This window comes from Crocodylus porosus, unplaced genomic scaffold (assembly GCF_001723895.1).
Source record: "Crocodylus porosus isolate Cpor-Errol unplaced genomic scaffold, CroPor_comp1, whole genome shotgun sequence".
In the NCBI taxonomy this organism is placed as follows: Eukaryota; Metazoa; Chordata; order Crocodylia; family Crocodylidae; genus Crocodylus; species Crocodylus porosus.
The window spans coordinates 7,680,981-7,701,134 of record NW_017728951.1 but is presented as its reverse complement, the minus strand read 5'-3'; the positions used below and the strand labels follow the sequence as shown (position 1 = coordinate 7,701,134).

The following is a 20,154-nucleotide window of genomic DNA, read 5'->3' as shown; positions in this document are numbered from 1 at the left end:
AGCCCAGTCTGGCAAGATGCTGTGTATCTTCAACTCCCGTGGAGTTTCATGGGGAGCTGGAAGATTCTCAAGTCATCTTTATGATTTTCGCAGGGTGTAAGAAACTGAAACTTAGTCTCTATGTGAATGGTATCTACCCTTAACACGAAGTTTCAGGCTGATGCAGTTCTTGTAGCTATCTAAGCAGGCTCCATGAAAATGTTCTACTATGGTAGTTGGCACAAACAAAAATGTGTTTGAAATAGTTGTTCTAGTTCTTTGACCAAAGAGAATTTTAAGCCATAAACTTTCAAGCTGAGCATAGCCCAATCGTTTCATAGCTTACTGATGGTCTATGGAGAGTTGGCATATGGAGATTGGCTGCAAAATTGTGAATGGAAATATCCATGAAAACATACATTAACTCATAGTCAATGCTATGAAATGTTTGGGAAATCCTGTGCTCAACAAACTAAACAGCAACACATCAACAAAAGTTAAGCAACATAGGATATTAGGACAGGGGAAGGTTAGAAATGTACAACCCTTTTCATCTCCGTTATGCCAGTTTTATTATACAACCTCTCCCATGTTTTACCCTGCTTCTTCCAGTCCCTCAAACTTTTCTATCACTGGAGTTTACACTTGTTTGAACTCAAGTGTTTCAAGTATATCACTTGTTGAGCAGGCAGTTGCAGCCTTGGATTTCATACCTGCTCAAAGTGAGCCAAAGCGTCTAAAGCCTTCAGAGTATTGTAGACATAAGCAATATTCCCTCTTTATAGAACTTGTGAGAAACTTGGCCTAACTAAAAATGCCTCTAGCATTTTGTTAATCTTCAGTACCATTTCCATTCTATAATGTCCCTTTTATATTATGTCTAGCAATTCCAAGCCATTTCTCCAATATTACTCTATTCATCCCACCTGTAGTGCAAGAACAACTTCTTTCGTGTTCAGTAAACACCCTTTATATTTTAGAATTTTTTTCTTTTATTAAAATTCTTTTTTAACTTCCAGATGTATTTCACATGACTTTCTCTTAAGATAAAGCTCCCTTGGACTGAATGTCAGAAAAGTTACTACAGTAGCCATGAGCTTAGTGCTTCTCATCTATATCACCTTAGCTACTAACCAAACTGGCCCTGCTCTTTCATGCTGCTATTGAAGTTCCAGCCTGCTTGAAGTGTCTGGGTGGACACTTCTGTCTTCTTGCCAAGGTGGGATATGTTAGTACGCAAACTATGTGAGGTTTTAACCTACCGTAGGAATGTCCAACTAACATCCCTGGAGCCACATGCAACCTGCAAGGGGTTAATGAATGGCTCCAGGCTCCTACCTAACCACCACCCTGCTTATCTCTCTAGGGGCTGCTGTAGCTGGCATCTCTAGGCTCCACTCCCATCAATTTTCACTTCCTGTTCCTACCCCAGGGGTGGAGCAGCACAGCCCACAGGGTTGGGGGAGCCTACAGCATGGTGCAGCAGTGGCACAAGGAGGCTGCCCACATGCATGGTGCAGGTGTGGTATGGTCTAGGGTTCTGTGGCTTGCAGTAGTGTGGCCCCCACTGGTGTGGCCCATATGGCATGCAGCCTCTACCTGCATAGAAATTGGACAGCCCTAGTCTACTATCACTTCCTGGGGGAGACAAACTCTTTGTGCTCCTTATTGCAGCACTCAACAATAGGAATTTACCTCTCCCCTATGGATTCAGCAATAGGAATTTACCTCTATCCTGTGGATTCAGTGAAAAAAATATGTAAGTCTAATTGATTACTGTTATGAATATGTAAATTTATGGTAAGGACAAAAGCCTTCCTCCCTTATGCTGGGAAATTAGCAAGGAAGTACCTAGTAACAGAGGATTAGATCCAAAATCTATCTGAAGTCCACTGAAAGACTCCTACCAATTTAAATTGGTTTTGGATCGGAGTTAGGAGTACATAGGAGTCCAGCACTGAGAGAAGTAAGTGTTACAAAATGTGTTGTATATACAAGGAAACTGTATTTAGCCTCTAACTACAAGACAAAAAGGGAGGTTAAATAAAATCTCTAGTATAACCAATAAAGATAAACATCCAGCAACAGATTAATCAAGGGAATGGGTAGCTTCCTTAGAGCAAAGCTCAGAAGATTTATATAAAAGACTCAGGTTAAAAAAAAAGGATAACATAGAGCAGATTTACAGAGCTAGGAGGCTGATCATCTCACATAGGGAGAATTTCCTTCAAGAAATTAGATTACAGTTGTGAAGTGGTAATATTTTCACTGTTTGCTGAGCATCCCTAAGAACAATTGATGGAATTGCAGTGTCTCACAGCCTAAATTTCATATCCTAACCTAAACCTTATCTGGGTTCACATCCAAAAACTCTCTTCTTGCTCTAGTTCTAGTGCGAATTAAAACATGTCGGAATATCTTTGGTACCTCAGGGCAGTGAACGTTGGTGTTAAAACTTGGAATTTCATTGTTCATTTGTCTATAGCACAACTAAGCTGGTATGAAGAAAGGGCTATCAAAAAGAGGTCCTTTCATATGATGAGGGCAATGGTGCTATACTGCTATCTATTTAAACTGTATTAACTATGAAAGGACAAATGCAATAGAGCTAACACTCCATACTGTTATCCCGTGCTTCTTCCTACAGCTAGTTTGTTTCCATGTAAAACCAAAGGAAAAAAAATCCTTTCTCTATTACCATAGCTAGCAGTGAAGAAAGATTTATCAGTAAAGACAAATTGACTAAACATGTTAAAAGGTTATCAGGAGTAGGTTCTTCTAGTGTTTTTCTGTAGATAACATGATACTTTTTAATAATCCCCTTAAAATAGTAGAGTCCATATATTATGTAAGGTGGGAAGAACAGAATTGGAAGCATTATGTTCAGTATTGGAAGAGTGGTTTGAGGTCCCTCTTTAAGGTTAAAAGTCATTTTTTGGTTTTAGTATCATATTTTTCTTAAATAAAGATTGACATCAATGTTAAGGTAACTGTCCTCTTAAGTGTAAGAAGTGAGGACAAAACTGTCCACTCACAAACTTGTCTACTGATAAGCTCTACTTTCTGTTTAAGTCAAGAAACATCTCTTGCTATGCATATGTACAATGCATATACACCTTATACAGAGAACTTCAGTTTTTGTCAGGGCCTCTAATCACTTCTGTGGTACAAAAAATGAGCCTAAATGAGAGGATGTGTTTTGAATACTGATTTTGGCTATACAATTCATTTTCTTTCCCTTGGATTTTTTCCTTCTCAGAGCAAGCAATCCACCACTTGCAACCATTTTTATAAATGAAACTATTACACTCAGAAAGGTTTCATTATCAAAGGTAAATTGCTCCACAAAATTCAATAGAAGAGATGGGGAACCCATATTTGTTAAAACCAGCAGTGTGAATAACGGTGAAAAGTAAAATTAATCTTAAAAGAAAACATAACAGCAAATGTAATAAGACAGATAGAAAATTGCAATATTGAGCTATACCTGGCCTATTTATGAAGTCACAATGGCCCAAGCCTGCTATAGCCATCCTCTTCAGAAAAAGAACCATGCTAGTTAGATTGGATTCCTGTATTTTGGCTTGTGGGTGTGGTTTCATTTCCTTGTATGTAAATTCTTCAGGGTACAAGCAGAATAACTTTCCTGAAGAGAATTCAGAAAACGATCACACTTTTTGATTGCATATATGCATTTCATCATTTCATTTTGTGCCAATAAGCCTACCTGATGAAGATGTGCCCAGAATTTGCTTGCGCATCTCTGCTTGGCTTTTACTGATGGGCTGCATTATTATAGAGTCTGCTCTGATTCTAGGATTATGAACCTTTAAATGGAAAGACAGAAATTAAGCATCAGAAAAATGAAGACTGCAAATACAAGTGGTTCTGCAAAGCTTTTTTATTTGGTAATTTATTTGGTAACTTCATTAAATGTTTGGCTTTCGTAAAATGTTTAGTTCCCTTTGCATGCAATCTGTTGTTTTACCTGTCATGAAATAAGAATGACCTCTCTTTGAAAAATTGACAAGGCAGTCAAATTATATGTAGTTTTGATAAAGGTCTCCAAGTCATTTCCTGAAGGCAATGCACCTTTCTAAAGCAAAGAATGTAGCCTCATTCCACCTATGGAAAAGCACTGTAAGAGGAGTGGACTATTTTTCTGCTTCTTTCAATGGTGGAGCTACAACATTGTCAGATAATAATGTATTGCTCTGTCAAAAATTTGGGCCTTTGTTTCACTGAAAGTAATCAGTCTGGTGCATAAAGTATAAACAGAAAAAATGGTACACGAGCATTATCACCCCCCTGTTTTGCTAACAATTGGTCCCTCTCACTTTTATCAAAGAAAGAGGCTGATGTCCCATTGCTACTATGAAATGTTCATGGGTGGATCTAGAATTTTGAAAAGGGAGCTGTAGATGGTGTAATATATAATCAGATATAATACAACACATTTTTGTCCAGTTAAAAAGAAAACTAGAGGATATACTAATATGCTAGGAGTCTAGGGCTATATTTTTCCCCACAGCATTCACGGTCAGGAACAGTACTATCTTACAGCAGAGTAAATAAGTATGACGAAACACACATATAGATGGTGATGGGGGCTGGCTGGGGCATGCGGGTGCTAAAATGTGTGGGTTGCCTGCTGCGCAGCTCTTCACTTTAGCACTCTTGTGCTCCAGCCAGGCCCTCCACTGCCTGACACTACCACCCAGAGCCTGGGACTGACCCCGTAAGCCTTCTGCCAGCTCTGGCCTACTCTGCTTCAGCTCAGACTGCTGCTGTCCCAGATGCACATGTAGATGCTGCACCCAGGAGCAGCTGACTCTGGCTCAGACTGCCCCAGAGTTTATTGCATCATGTTAATTTTACTAATTTTATGTGTATATGCACCTACTGAAAGTTATTTCCACACCTGAGTTAATATTCACCTGAGTTAACATTTCCACACCTGAGTTATTGTTTTAGCTAGAGTTAAAACCAGTCTGCAGAGCTGTGAGAGAGGAGCTAGCCTGCCAGGAGCACCTAACAAACATCAGAATTGCAGAAGTAAGGCTAGCTTGATGAACAAAATATGAAGCCCATTAAAAAGGCGAGGGCATCATTAATACCTGTGGAATGAAGAGTTTAGAAAGAATCTGATAGATTATAATGACCCATTAAATCAACTGACTCCCTCACTGCTTGAATAGAAAAGTTTCTGCCACTGCCAGGCAGTTGGTTTTAAACTGTGCATGGTCTAGGAATCAAAGAACGGGTAATGCAACTGTACCACTGCATCCTCCCCTTCCCCCCCCCAATTCACCACTGGACATGTCCATTTCTTTTTGGGCAACCTCATCTTATTTATTATTTAATTACTTAATTAATTTCCATTTCCTCCTGTTCTGATCCTCTTTCCAACATCCACGATTCTAGCCTGCTTCTTCCAGCTACCCAAACAGATGAACAGCCAGTCACAAGACTTCCGATACTACAACTTTGTATATTATGTAGCAAGTTACCATCCGCCCACTTAACTCTAATACTCCTCAGTACCATCACCACATCCATTCTAGAAACATGAGTCAGAAATCCAAGTTTGTTGCTGAACCAGTCCTTCCAGGAAAGAAAACACAACAGCAAAATACTGAATAGGCACTTTAAAAATTAACCATCTTGTGGTACTGACCAATTCCGAAGCTCTGTTGTATTATGTATGCTGTATATATTGTATACATAAAGATGAATGGCCACTATGTGCGGGAGACCCAGATTTAGCAGTGACTTCTGCATGGGGTCATAGAAGATCAGTCACATTCTTCTAGATTTCTGGACTAATCAAGTAGTCGCCATCTTAGCATTCCCGGTAATCATATCTGGAAATACTTTCACAGTTTTGCCTAATTCATACTTATACTTAGGTGACAATTATAACCAGGTTAGGGGAATTAAAGTGAAAAGGTTAGTCCATAATGAAGAATACAGGATAGGTTTTGGAGTGCATACAAATGGGTGCTAATGTTTTATATGAAAATTTAGTCTAACTTAAGGGGCCTCTGAAAATTTTACTTGTTTGCTGAATTAAGGGAAATTATTTGCTTTTACTTTTTTTCACATGAGATAGCTACAAAATAGTTTTATTAGTTTTGATCATTTGAAAGCTGAAAGATAATAAGTGATTTGGCATTTTCAAATTGAAATAAGTATAGTTTAATAAATCTACCCATTTTTTATTTTTTTACAGATTAATATTGATGAGCTACTTCTGAAAAAAAATTCTGATGCCTTAAGAACTTATTTGCATCAAGACACCTACTATTTTATTAACAGATAAGATGCTGAGCTATATTCTAGAAATATGTCATTATTGGCTTACTCCTAGAATCATAAAAATAGGGCTGGAAAGAACCTCAGGAGGTTGTCTAGTCCAGCTCCCTGCTCAAAGCATATTCATCCCTGATAAAACCATCAGTAAAATGTTTTTCTAACCTGGTCTTAAAATCATCCAAGGACAGAAATTCCTGTTCTCTTAAGTAGTCTGTTCCAATGCTTTAACATCCTCAGGGTAAGAGAGAATTCTTTCTAATATCCAACCTAAATTTCCCTTGCTGCAGTTTAAGAGCATTGATCATAGGCTAGTTTTGTCTCCTGTGGCCACTACGAAAATCTATCTACTGATTTCATTTTTTTCACAAACCTTTCTTCTCTCCACACCAACATCAATGACAAAAGTTGCGGTCTTGATCCAAACCAAAGATTCTCCAAAACTTGTGGTTAGTAGCACTTTTCTTTTGTAATTTTTGCAACATTTTTCTTCATCTTCATTTTCTTTGAAAATTACTTCTTTTTGTCTGGGATATAAAGTAACTGGGACCAATTCTCCAAGATCAGGATTTAAATTAGACCCCTCTTGCTTGATGATTTGGTAGGCTTTTTCAATTTCCTACAATCAAAAGAGGTATCTTAATTTTATCAAACCATGGTAGCAAATAAATCTGCATGAATACATTAAAAGAGAAAAGAAAATGGAAAAGAAGTATGTGAGACAATTTAGTGTACTGGTGCAATGTTATGTAGCATTTGAAAAAAATCTGTTTTCCAATAGTTTGAGAAAGATACACTTTGAAAAAAGCACAACCTTTCTTTCATGTAATTTTCTAAGTTTACCTTGCCAGCTTGACATTTAATGATATCTGAACCAACCTCTGAGTGAAGAGAATTACTTGTCTCCATTACAAAACATCCAAATACTATTTAAAAAGAAAGTCTGAGAAATTAGACAGTAGGGGCACCTACACACATGCTGGACATCTGCTTCAACACCTGCTAAGTAGCATACATTGGAGCAGACCTGATTAATCGAATCTCCAGGAGTGTGCTAATTAGCATGCTCCAGCAGCCTCTGCATCACATTTATTCAGCATCCCTGTGCTTCAAAATGGCGGTGGGGGCGCTTTAACTAAAGTTCATCAACTGAGCTTTAGTTAAAGTGCCCCCACCGCCATTTTGAAGTATGGGATGCTGAATACACGTGAAGCTGCAGGCACTTTAATTAGAGCGGGTCTTGGAGCTGAATGGATGAATATGGACTCCAGACCTTATGAATGGCTCTGTATTATAGATCCTATATTCACTGCTGCATAAGGCCAGTGGTAAACTTTCTGAGTATGTATGATACATACTCGGAAAGGGGTACAAAGCTGAGCTCAAAGGAGGGACAAAGCTGAGCTCCTAAACGAGTTCTGTGCATCTGTATTCCTAAATATAGATAAAGACATCTCCCCTAAAGGGGCTATAGACAGGCACAAGGGGGACTCCAATCCACCCAGAGTTAGCACTGACCTAGTGAAAGGGCATTTAGAGGGGCTGGACATGTTTAAGTCAGCAGGCCCAAATGATCTTCATCCAAGGAAAACCATTTTTGGCAACTGGCCAATGCCACTTACATGTTTCAAAGACTACATATTTTTAAAGTTTTCATTCAAAAGGGAGCACAAAAGTACCAAAACTTCAAGTGCAGTGACCACAGGAACACTTTAAAAACAAGTTCTTATTAATAATAATCGTAATAACAACAACAACATCATAGAACTAGTGTCCCACCTGATCCCTTGGCATAAAGCTGTAAAGTTTTCCTTTTGAATTTTTTTTAGTTTAAAGAGAAATAAGCCTTTGAGCTTAAATATATGCAAGCCTAAACCAAAACCTAAATTGGATATCAGAAAGTATGGTATTAGGGAAGTGTATTATCCAGATCCATTTACATATTTCTTTTCTTTTCAGTTGAACCAGTAACCCAAGCCCAGTGTTTACAGTCATAGTATTTTCCAGAACAGGGGAGTTTAGGTACTGTGTTATATGGTATGGTATAGATTGTGCTATTTAGAAAATTACATGTATGCTATGAGTGCTTATTTGTACTTTACTGTGAGGTTGTCAGCCTGTAGTATAAACAGAAATAGGATCACAATGTTGACGAGATACTTCCGTAAAAATGCTCCAGTAGTATATAATTTGTGACGCTATAGGTAGCTCACAAACCCAACTAACTAACATCTATTTAATTTATTAATCTCTGAACTTTCAACTTTATTTATCTCTTTGGTCAGGTTAGAAGACAGTTAAGTGATAAGAAACTAAAACCCATGAATAAAACCCCAAACCTTAAATTTCAGTTAGATAATAGGACCTGACAGGATGTGAATTATGATCTAATAATTCATTACAGGTGGACTAGAGCATGAAGAAGACATGTTATCTCTGTTAGGAAGAAAATATTAGTGCTTTTCTTTGCTGTAAAAATGCATTAGTTAATGTTGTAAATCCTTTTGACAATACATAGCATCTAGATGTACTAAGCATTTTTATTAATAGAGTTGTGTACAACCATCTCTGTGTGGATTCTTCATGAAAACTATACTACAGAGTAGGTTGTATTAATTTATATGGTCCTGTACAAAGTTGTTATTATCTATAATGAAGAATTCAGTCCCCTTTGCTGCAGCCAGCACACCAAAACCTTTCTTTCAGGAAGATAAGGAAAAATGCTATTTTTTTTTTCATTTAAAATAACCATTCTGAAACTTAAAATGAGTCATATGCGGCAAAAGATAACAAGTTTGGTTCGACAGACAGACATTTTAGATTGACAGATATGTTGGATACACCAGGAACTATTTAATTTCTTGTGAGAAATCTGGGCATGAACTCCTGGTAAAAATGAATTTAGCGGCAAAACTCCCATTCCCTTCAAAGGAGCAAATACAGTACTCCAGGGTAGGATAACACTCTGTGTTGGTAGGGGTTGTAAAACAGAAGTTTCTGACATGGATTCAACAGTTTTACTGTAGGTTTTGAAGGCGATGAAAGGAAGAAGTCAGCAACCGAGACGCATGGCAGGAACTGAAGGGAATGTCAAATTGATAAACTTGAATAACTTTTAATGGGAGTTACTAACATCTGAACATGAAAAATAACTGTGTACAAAGGAAAAGGCAATATCCTAGAGCCAGCCAAATACATTTATAGATGTTAGGAAAAGGAGGAAGCTAAATTAAACCATTCAATGCAATCCATGACCATGATTTACATGAAACTGTTGGAAGCGCAAAAATATGACTTAATAACTAATCATTAGTGTATATTAATGAATAATTTCCATTTTCACTTTTCTCCATGACTGTAAATTTCTCAGCCATAGTCACAATGAACTAAAAGGCACATAAGTTAGGATCCACCCACTGGTCCTGTCCTTCTGCAAAGATGGACATGTTACTTATATTTGTCACCAGTATATCTGAGCCTGGTGCTTCCAGGTTCCCCAATTTCCAGGTAAGCCTAGCAAGCAAACTTTAAGACTCACCAGCCAGCTGGCCTCTAACATTAGCCACCAACCATAATCTGGGAAGCAAGCAGATTATCCAATAATTTCCAGTATAGTTGATATAGAATATACATCGCCATAGTTGTGTCATTTTGAGCCTTGACTTGTTGCTTTGGAAAAGCAAAAAATATATAAATAAAAACTTAAAAGACTAGCACAAAATTGGTTTCTTCATTTAGTAAACAGGGCTGCCAACTATACTTATAATTGCAATCAGAGCAGCTGTCAGTTCAGCAGCAACCACTTTCAAGCAGCAACTGCTAGGATGATAAAACGTATGCTGACCTCAGAGTCTGGACACCAGGGCTCACTGACTTTTGGGGTACTCTTTGTGGTGGGGCTACCGTGGAGTTGCATGCCGCTGACCAGGATTGCCAGGATCCTGGATCTGGAACAAAGAGTGGAAGCAACACACTAGTCTCCCTATCTCCTGACAGCTTGCTTCCCAGGTTATGGTTGGTGGGGACCTTGCTGTAGAGAGCACTGGAGTTAATGGCATAGTCTCTGAATCAGAACTTCCTAGATTTTAAATGCTGGAGGCTGCAAGTGGGAGAGGAACCAGGGTAAAACCCTGATCCATACTCTGTTCTCTCTCCCTTATTGTGAGATGGTAAATGGCAGTTCTTAAATTCTTATGAGAACAGCTTTCTACTGTCATTTTTTTGTGCCCCCAACTACAACTGTTGCCAAGTTGCTCTTACATGGAATGGTATCAGAGGATCCTCCATAGTGTCTAACACTAATATGCAAGAGATTCACCCTCATGTCCTCCCACATCTCTGGTTTTAGGCCCTAGTTTGCCTATTTTTGCTATGTTTTATACCATGCACCAAAGAGAATATACGGCTCTTTACAAGGCTTACAAAGAATCGGGTATGAAATAGAAATGTAATGGTAAAAGTATCTATAGCAACGTGCAGTGTCTTAGCTAAATCATAGCAACAGGACTGTTACAGTTAATTTAAAGAACATCTGGATTGTTTAATTTCACATTAAAAATGTTTGAATAATTTAATAACTTACTTGTTCACATGCCAGAAAGACCACAATATCACCCCTTTCTTTTGTATGATGTATCTCAAAGAGCAGTCTTAAAGCAGAGAGAAAATGGTCTTTTTGAATGGTACAAGTGTATACAACATCTACGTGATGTTTGTTTTCCACCCTTATGAGGGGGGCACTACTGTAAAAGTCTTGAAGTTTGCTGGACATATGAGAGGCTGTAATGATTACCAGCTTCAGCTCTGGTCTTGACAGCAAAACACCTTTAAGAAGTCCAATTAATACATCTGTTGGAACTGTTCTTTCATGAACATCATCTAATATGACGACTCCATAGCTGCTCAAAAGAGGAATGGACATCATTTCTCTTTGTAACATGTCATCTGTACAGTATCTGTAAAATATAAAACACAGACAACCAACATTTATTTTTGAATATTAAGTTTATCTGAAAGAAGCTACTTCATGCTCCTGCTCTATTTGGTAATTCTAGTTTGTGTGAGGCTGTGATAAGATGTTTTTCTAAATCTAACTGAGTAAGGTTATAAACATTCAAGTTACTTAACCTAAACTACAATATCTGGTTACAATTCTCTTGAAAAGACACTGTAGACAAAAACCAGAATATTTTGTCACATAAAATCATAAAACTCATATTGTTTTTCATCTTTCAAAATCCTTATGCACCTTGTTTATAGTAATTAATAATTATATCATCTTTGAGGTAAGTGTTGGTATTATTGTTCCCATATTAGATGAGGAAATTGATGCATGACTACAAAATGTGTCAGTTTCGAGCTAATTTAGATTTTTTTATACTATTCAGACTCTTTTCAACCGGTTCCTTTTACAATAGTTCACAGTTTTGAGGAGACTTTGTGACACTTCTTGGATCAAGTTTTTACATATGTGATGTGACAACTTCTGGAATATGACTCAGTATCTGTTACCATGTAATTTCCATGAAGAAGATCTAAGCAGCCTCCCTACACAACTTCAGGAAGGTGCTGTACAAAAGGAGTATTACACAATTACAGATCATGAGGAAAGGAGACCCAAGTTAAACAGCTAAGCACTTGTCCTCCTAGGTCTGGTTTTGGAAATACGAAGCACCCACTGACATTACTGGGAACGGTGGTGGCAGAGAGCATGAATCAAGATCTCCATTTGACATATTGTTGCTATTTTATCAGGGAAACGAATGGAGCTACCTAGTAAAAACTCCCCCAAACTTTGTGGTAGTTTAAAATCAAAAGCTAAATTGTGTTATTAAAGCCTATATATAGTTAACATATTTTCTTGCTTTATCTGAAACCCCTTCTCCAAATTCAGCTTTCCCCATGTTACCAAGTATCCTTTACCACCCATCTTTTTTTTCCTCATAATCATATGTGGAATTATTACTGCTTTTAATATAATGGTATTTTCTTTGCTTTATTTCTTCATGATAGAGTTTTATGGGGTTTTTTTGTATTCCTACCCCTATGTATGATCAGCCAATTAGTAAATTTAAAACAAACAAAAGGAAATTCTTTTTCATGCAGTGTGTAATTCAGGTGAGGATCTCACTGCCACAAGATGTTGTGGAAACTGACAGTTTAGCCAGATTCAAAATTGGACAAATTCTCCCAAACATAGGAGTTAGGGGTACAACCTCTGAATCAGATCTTTCTAAGACCTTAAATGCTGAAGGCTGCAAATGGGAAAGTAAAAGGGGAAAACCCTGGTCATACCCTGTTCACTCTCCTTGTCAGTATCTACTCTGCCACTGTGACACAGGATACTAATAATTGGCAGGTCTTATGTTCTTATATTCTTCTTTGTCCACTCCTTTAAAAATGCTGTGGCGTGGTAAGTGGCTAAGATTTCAGCACTCCAGGTTTTGACTTCTGGTGCTTCATTGGAAGAAATAACTGTAGCGTACTGTTAGAGGGATTAACAATTATACAAACCTCAGGATTGTTTCAGTGGTGCAGCAGCTTTCAAATGGGATGACATAACCCACTTCATGGCCAAGGTTGACATCCATCTCATCAGCTACATGTAGCGCCAACCAAACTGCTGTCTGCTTGTGCACCTGTGTGCAGACTACCCCTCCATATCGATACTGGACAGAAAGGCAATACTCAGCACACCACTGAGGAATCTTTAAAACAAAGAGAAGAAACCAATTCTTTACGTAACATTTTTAGTAAGTATTATAATAAACTGAGCTTGCAATCCAGTATTTATATTATAATACCTATACAATTTGAACATCTGTTGCTTATTAACCTGACTACTGAGCATTGAAGGACATCTTAAATAGAAATTATCCACCTAGATACATATCAAGACCAAGACCTAAAATCTGTCAAATGATATAGCGGCAGAGTATGGGGATGAATAAACTCAGACTAGGAATCAGTAAAGAGACAGAATAAAGAAGGCAGATCTAACAAGGAGCTAGGGTGGGATGGAGATCTAGGATTGGCTGCGCAAAAAAGCTTAAGCTAAGGATCTGGGGATGAAAGTGGAGGGGAAACTGGTTACTTGAGGAGCCTGGAGAAGAAGACTAGAAGCCACAACAGGGAGGAGAGAATGACTGGAAGGGGGAAAAGTAGGATTTGATTGTAAATGATACTACAAAGAGTATGGGCAGGAGTAGAAGAAACTACCCTGTGCTGGGCTGAGGAGACTGTAGCTGAACATAAGCAAGGGAAAGGGCTGGAATTGAGGCAAGGTTGAGAATGGAGGACTCAGAGTGGACAAAAATCAGTGGCAGGGAAGATGGGACATAGACAAGGGCAGAAGAGGTCAAGCCTCAGAGAAACAAGTGGAAAAGTCTGTTATCACTGAAGCCTGAGTCACTTGTAGAGCCTGAAATGGGACACGAGAGTCTTAAGTCCAACTATTCTCTGCTGCCAGCAAATACCTATGAAATCTGGTGAAGTGTGTCCCATTCTCTCCGGTCCTGATCTGCCTGTGGATTGATGATGTACTGCTGCTCTCGATGACACTCTTAACTCAAGTGGCAAGGATTTGTACAGTAGGTACGTCTACACATGTGATTAACTGTGCAGTAGACTAATTTGCTATGGTGTAAAGTGTTACAGTCTACACGTGCAGCATTATTAGACTGCAGCAGACTAATTTTTGCCAACATAAGATAGAACTGTTGGAGAAATGTAAAAATAATTGTGCCTAAATGCATGTGTAAATGCTAACCGGCCCGTAAATTACACCCAGACAGCCCAGGCAGCAGGGGGCCAGACCTGCCACCTACCCAAATAACTCTTCTCTACGGACACACTCATGCCCCAATCAGCCACCTCCCAATGCCATGACCCAGAGCCCAGGGCTGACCCCCCTGAGTCTACTGCCAATCAGGGGCAGCGTCGCCCCAGCTCAGGCTGGTGTGCTTCTGGGCATACATGTAGATGTTGTGCCCAGGAGCCATTAGCTCTGGCACGAACTGCACCAGAATTTATTGTGCTGCACTAATTGAATGTGTGGATGTACCCGCTAGGTCTAAAGGTTCCAACCCTGCTGATGAGCCCTGTAGGAATAAATAATACTTCCCCATATGATTTCTATTTCTCAGTCTGTGTCTTAAAAATATTACATTAGAAGAACATAATTAAGGTTGCTAAATGAAGTATTTAGATGCTAGGAAATGGCAAAATTAACTTGGCTTATGCAACCTTAATTAGGACACTTTGGGTGTGTCTACACATGCATATTAATGCATGCAATAAACTCTAGCTGCTGCATTTACATGTATACCTGGGACTGCAGCAAGTTGAGCTGGGTCGGAGCAACCCTGGCTGGCAGGTGGTCTGGGGGACCAGCCAGCCAGCCCAGGGCTACTCTAACCTGGATCAATGTGTTGTAGGGGGCTGGCTGGGGCACAAGGGTGCTTCAGTGTGGGGCTAGCCAGCAGGCAGCCCCTGCAGTGAAGCACCTTTGTGCCCCAGCCAGCTGGATCAGGCTCTACATGTGGGCTGCTGCAAAGGAAAAAACTGCAGCAGGACAGTATTTGTATTTACAAGTACTAGCCTGCTGCAGACTTTATTAGTATACTCCAGCCTCATAGTCCTGCACATGTAGATGACAAAACTTTTATTGAGGAGTTAATTAGTCTACTCTGCAGTAAATGTCTCATGTAGACACACCCTTGGTATCCAAATTAAAAAAAAATTCTGTCATGATTTAAATTCAGGTAAAAATAGAGAAAGCAGAGAGCACATATAAACATCAAGGGGTACATATAGAAAGAAATTAATAGCTGGATGTCCTGTGGAATAGCACAAAAAAGTCAGTTACTGTTCAATATATTTATTAGGAACCTGGAAGTAAGGCATGCTATGATGGCCACATTTTCTGACTGAGAAATGTTTAGGTTAGACTAGAGAGGAGTTAACAGATTATGTAACTTGAACCAACAGATGGCTATTCCATGCAGGTAAAAGAGAAAAATATGATATACATACTGATAGAATCACCAGTACTTTATAGAATTTTCTAAGGGGACATTTCTGAGTATTTAGTGCAGGATTCTTATGATGTGATAAGGACACAGATATTCTTCAGAGAGTATATTAATAAGAGTCTGATGTTTCTCTACACAGTACCTTTAACTTCTTGCTTTGGGTACTTTTTAATTATTGCATACTGAAAGAAATTCAGTGGCTGAAACTCTTCAATATTTGTCTTTATCCCACTACTTATAAGACATAATCTAATTAAAATGGCTGTCAGGAAAAAGAATATCAGGAAAAAAGTACTACAAATATACAAATTGCATATACAAATGTATCTGATCATATGTACAAATGTATTTGATCATATTACTCTCCTTTGACCATTCATATTTCCCTTTTCTGCTTAGGCCCCAATCTTTCATTGTAATGTGTGGGTCCTTGTGCCCACCCAGAACATCACTAAGGTCAACAGAACGCTACATGCCTGAAAGGATCCACTGTTATGGTTTACTAAACTCCTTAGGACAAGGGACATTTAACAGAACCATTATGTACAATACACAAAACAATGGGGCCCTGTTTTGCCAGAAGCCTCTGGATCACAGCATAACACTAAATCTTTGCAACAAATATAAAAACAGCAGCAAGAATAATGAACAGTAAATTAAAATAATTATTTCTGTTTTAATAATTTATCATACTATTTATAAAAGGAGGACACTTGTTTTTGAAAAATATACTCAATATTAAAGATTCAAGAAATTAAGTAACCAGAACATGTAAATATTCTCTAATACCCACCTGGGAGCTCTTGCCACTTTTAGCATCTCCTGATACAATCACAATTTGATTATGAAGCAGAATTTCCATGAAAGCATATTTTACTTTCCATATTGGAAGTTCTTCTCTTTCTTTCAGAAGTTCATAATAATGGGAAGAATATGGCAAACCGTCAAAAGGATTCATCTCTAAATCTTCTTCACATGCTAACATTTTTTCTTCTTCTCCATTACTGGAATCAAGTAATTCAGTAAAGCAGTGCTTCTCTGAAGGAAAGGTTAAAAATTCCATTTTGCCCTCATGTATTATTCCCAGCAATGAAATGTGGATGCTGGAACACTAATGAAGATCTTTCTATTAATAAATCATGTAAACCCTATAAACTTTCAGAAATCCATTGCCATGAGGTTCAGAATTAATATTCCACAAGTCTTTAGTTCAAAAGTTCAGGAAACTTTCAGGCCTGGAGTGTTCTGTTTGCTTTCTTTGTTGTCTGTTTGCCTCCGCTGAGACTGTTCAGATATCCAAATGAGTTTCGAAAATAAGTTTAAAAAAAAACAGTGCTAAAACCAAGACCCCACAGTAAAAATGGTTAATCCAAAAGGTATTTAAACAGAAGCTGATTACTTTCTGCATTTTAACAGCATATGAAGTCAGATCATTAATAACGGTCGGTCTGTTTCCTCCCACTGTGGTCAGCTACTTGTAGGCCGGTCTGGAGAATGATTAGGCAAAGAGTGTGCTGAGCCTGACCTTCATTGCACATGTCTGCATCCTGATTCATTGTGAATAGAAAGCTACAGGGGTGATTATTGTGATTGTGAAGATGGTCATGTGGTTGACTAATCCCATTACAATGGAGTTTACCATTGGATATAAAAAAAAGTTTGTGAAAGGGATGAGTCAGAGTGTGGAGTGAGCATGTGTTGTGATAGAACTGCTATCTGAAAATATCACTCAATAAAAAGGCCTTTGGGTGTAGGCTCAGCACTTTTCATTTAGTGCTATCCTGTAAGGTTTTAGTGTGTCAGAATATGAGAGGGATTTTATGCATATATTTATTAAACTGCAGGTGAAATTATGGGAGACCATTTACAGTCTTTGCTCTAATTAATTCAGAAATCTCAAACATATTTCCTAAATAAGACAAGAAAGCATAAAATAAATCAATTGTAGTATTGCAAGGCCATCAAAATGCAAAAGAAGGACAACAACTGTACAGATGAAATAACTTAAAAGTATTAATAATCATTTTACCTATTGCAAAATATCAAACTAAAAATATTTGGCAATTAAATGACTGAAACTAGTACAGAAGAATCCCTGATCATGAGTGATTTCAGCACTTCTGTAATACAAATAATAAAAAATGCATATTAATTTTGGAAGGGGCTCTCCTGTTGAATCAGCTGAAACAAGCAAGAAGAAACATTTGTGTCCAAATTTTTGTTTAATATGGAAATCCCAGACAAATTCAGTTCAATTATATTCTAGAACAAATTACATTCAAGAATGGGCAACTAAATGGCAGATAAAATTCAAAGTGTCGTAGATGGGCAAAAATAATCCAAATTATGCCTACCCTATGATGGGCTCTAAGTTAGCTGTTACCACACACAAAACATAGAAAACAGATCTGGGAGTCATTGTGGGCACTTCACTGAAAACATCTGCTCAGTGCTCAGCAGCTGTTAAAAGGTAAATCAAATGTTAGGAAATATTTAGAAGGGAACTTTAGACAAAACAGAAAGCATCATGACCCTTTATGGTGCATCTTTGAATATTCTGCCCAGTTTTTGTCCTCACACCTCCAAAAGGATATAGAAGAACTGAAGAAGGTATAGAGAAGAGCAACAAGCATGGTTAGTGGTATGGAGAGCCTTCCACATAAGGAGAAACTAAAAAGACTAGGTCTGTTCAGTTTAGAAAAGAGACACTTGACATGAAAGGGGGCATGAAAAGGGTTTACAAGGGCATTTGTAGATGACACTTTAGCGTGGGTTTAAAATGGCATTGCTGTTTGCACATTCAGTGGCATGTTGCATGTTAATTCCAGCCTCTGTAGCATATTCAGCAGCATAATGCACCTTAAATGACTTTGGGCCACAGCAAATAAAACACCTCTAAGGAGTTTTAGTTTCTTATCCTACAGCCGTGGAGGGAAGCACTGGGTGCCATGTGGCTCAGGGGCTGTACAGGCAGACTGTGCAGGCAGCTGGCAGCAGCCTGGGAAGGCAGGCTCCACAAAAGGAAAAAAAAAAGTGGTGAGCCTGATGCTTCCCTCCACAGCTGCAGCGCCCCCCAGGACTGCCTGAACTGGGTACCTGCGGGTGAGTGCTGCCACGGGGGGGGTCCGCTTCCATGGAGGGAAGCACCAGCCCCTCCCCACCACAGCTCAGGGACGGCTCTGCCTGCCAGCAGCTTGCTCTCCACTCCCCGTCGCTGGAGAGGCAGGTAAGTTATTGGGCTCTGACATGGGTGTGCGCGACACAGGGGTTTACTTCCCCTAAATTGAAGCGGTGTTTTTAAAAAGCCACCACTTAAATTTAGGGAGACATACACCCATGTTGTATACAAATACCCCAAAGTACTAAACAGTGAAGAGAAAGTAAATAAGGATTTATTATCACAAGAACTAGGCATCATAAAATAAAACTGGTAGGTAGTAAGCTTAAAACTAACAAAAGGAAATTCTTTTTCATGCTGTGTGCAATTTAAGTGTGGAACTCATTGCCCAAGATGTGAAAGCTGACAGTTTAGCCACATGCAGAAAGGGATTGGACAAATTCTTGAAGGAAAGGTTAATTAGTAGCCATTGAGCATGAGAGGTAGGGGTGCAGCCTCAGAATCAGAACTTCCTAGACACCCTATCAGAGGCTGCACGTGGGAGAGGAATAGTAGGAAAAAACCTGGTCATACCCTGTTCTTGCCCCTTTTCAGCATCCACTCTCTGCCACTGTATGATACAGGATACTAGGCAAAATGGACCTGAAGACTGACCTAGTAAATGGCAGTTTATACATTCTTGCATGTTGTCCATCAAACAGGATGCTGTTTGGCACTTAAAAGTCATGGGTAAAAGATTATTTCCTTTATTTCTTGTAGCAGGTTGGCTTTTCATACATGCAGCAGCATTAGCATCTACTTTTATCAGGAAGTCATCTAGTCCAACCTCCTGCTCACAGCAGGACCATTCCCAGCTATATCATCTCAGCCAAGACTTTGTCCAGCTGGGTCTTAAAAGGATGGCAATTCTAGAATCTCTCTGGGTAGCCTGTTCCAGTGCTTTAATAGAAAGAAAGTTTTTCCTAATATATAACCTAAGCTTCCCTTGCTGCAACTTGAGACCAGTGCTCCTTGTTCTGTTCTGCCGCCACTGAGAACAGCCCAGCTCCATCCCCTTTGGAACCATCCTTCAGGTAGTTGAAGGCTGCTATTAAATCCCTTCTCAGTCTTCTCTTCTCCAGACTAAATAAGCCCAGTTCCTTCAGCCTCTCATAAGTAGGGACCTACAGAAACTGCAGTGAGACACAGGGATTTTTGTGGGTGTGTCACAGCCTGCAGAGTCTATTTTGCAGTCTTTTAATGAGCCCCACTTGCTGCTGCTTGGCCAAGGGGTCCTGGCTGCCCTGCCCCTTGCTGATGATTAGCCAAGAGGCAAAATGCATGGCATAATTAAATAGAAAAGTCTGTGGAAATGCTAAATAAATTACTTCATTATTATAAATCTAAGTATCAAATTTAAATCTAAATTGAAATATATTCTGAATATAAATGTATACACAATATGAATTTTAATGAATATCATCATTATTTGTTATTAGCAGTCTACAAAGTGTTTAATATTACTAAATAAAGCTAACCTTGATAGAAACAATTCATGTTAGTTGTTGAATGCTGGCATGCAGCATCCACCGGCAGTTGCAGCTGACATCCTCTGTCTCTGTGGTGTGAACACTTGTCTATACTAAGATTGCAATTCTGTGTCCACTGAATTGGTTGGAATGGTAGGCAGCATTTTGCCAAATTGTAGAGATGTGGAAACCAATCAGAAACAGA

General features: G+C 38.8%; 1 protein-coding gene across 1 annotated transcript in view; it reads right to left on the bottom strand.

Annotated features, from left to right (window-relative positions):
* DHX32 (DEAH-box helicase 32 (putative)) overlaps positions 1-17,427 on the bottom strand; it is a 34,857-nt gene extending 17,430 nt beyond the window's left edge. Inside the window, exons 1-6 of the mRNA XM_019555873.1 lie at positions 16,117-17,427; positions 12,805-12,998; positions 10,874-11,246; positions 6,665-6,910; positions 3,707-3,806; positions 3,467-3,625 (exon numbers count right to left, since the gene is read on the bottom strand). Of these exons, the coding sequence (XP_019411418.1) occupies positions 3,467-3,625; positions 3,707-3,806; positions 6,665-6,910; positions 10,874-11,246; positions 12,805-12,998; positions 16,117-16,386 (1,342 nt within the window). The 5' untranslated portion in view covers positions 16,387-17,427. The remainder of the gene's footprint in view (positions 1-3,466; positions 3,626-3,706; positions 3,807-6,664; positions 6,911-10,873; positions 11,247-12,804; positions 12,999-16,116) is intronic.
* Positions 17,428-20,154: the final 2,727 nt, after the last annotated feature.